Below are 507 nucleotides of genomic sequence, written 5' to 3'. Positions count from 1 at the left end.
AGTGTCTTGAGATAACTCTTGTTATGAATTGATACTATAAATAAATTGAATTGAAATTTTAGGAGACTCAGTTAACATAACACAAACTTTAACCTAGTTGTAAACCACACTCTGCAGTGGGGTCCGTAACGTTAGCGTTACACACATTTTGCAGCTAACGTAGAACGTTAGGCTACTTACCTTTCTACGAGGCTCTCAGAAGAGGAACTCGGCTGCACCTTTCTCTCTTGAATTTGATGAATTATGCTGTTAAATCTGTTGCTCAATGCACCAATGTATTGTCGATTTGACTGACTCGCCATAGCTGCAGTAGCGCACCGTCTGCCACCACCAGATCTGGCTGAGGCCCGCAGTCACCGGCAGCTCTCAAGGGGGCTGAAATTGCGCGGGGGAGGGGAATCAGTGTTGTGATTGGCTGCAGCCTAACCCGCGTCTTTTAACTTGAATTTTGGCAAGGCAAGGCAGCTTTATTTGTAGAGCACATTTCAGCAACAGGGCAATTCAAAG

At 45.0% G+C, this 507-nt stretch overlaps 1 protein-coding gene across 1 annotated transcript in view; it reads right to left on the bottom strand.

Annotated features, from left to right (window-relative positions):
• The window catches only part of LOC116696228 (uncharacterized), a 6,400-nt gene extending 6,016 nt beyond the window's left edge, over positions 1–384 (bottom strand). Inside the window, exon 1 of the mRNA XM_032527056.1 lies at positions 181–384. Within this exon, the coding sequence (XP_032382947.1) occupies positions 181–302 (122 nt within the window). The 5' untranslated portion in view covers positions 303–384. The remainder of the gene's footprint in view (positions 1–180) is intronic.
• Positions 385–507: the final 123 nt, after the last annotated feature.

This window comes from Etheostoma spectabile, chromosome 9 (genome assembly GCF_008692095.1).
Source record: "Etheostoma spectabile isolate EspeVRDwgs_2016 chromosome 9, UIUC_Espe_1.0, whole genome shotgun sequence".
Lineage (NCBI taxonomy): Eukaryota > Metazoa > Chordata > Actinopteri > Perciformes > Percidae > Etheostoma > Etheostoma spectabile.
The sequence above is the reverse complement of the archived record's forward strand: the minus strand, read 5'-3'. Positions and strand labels throughout refer to the sequence as shown.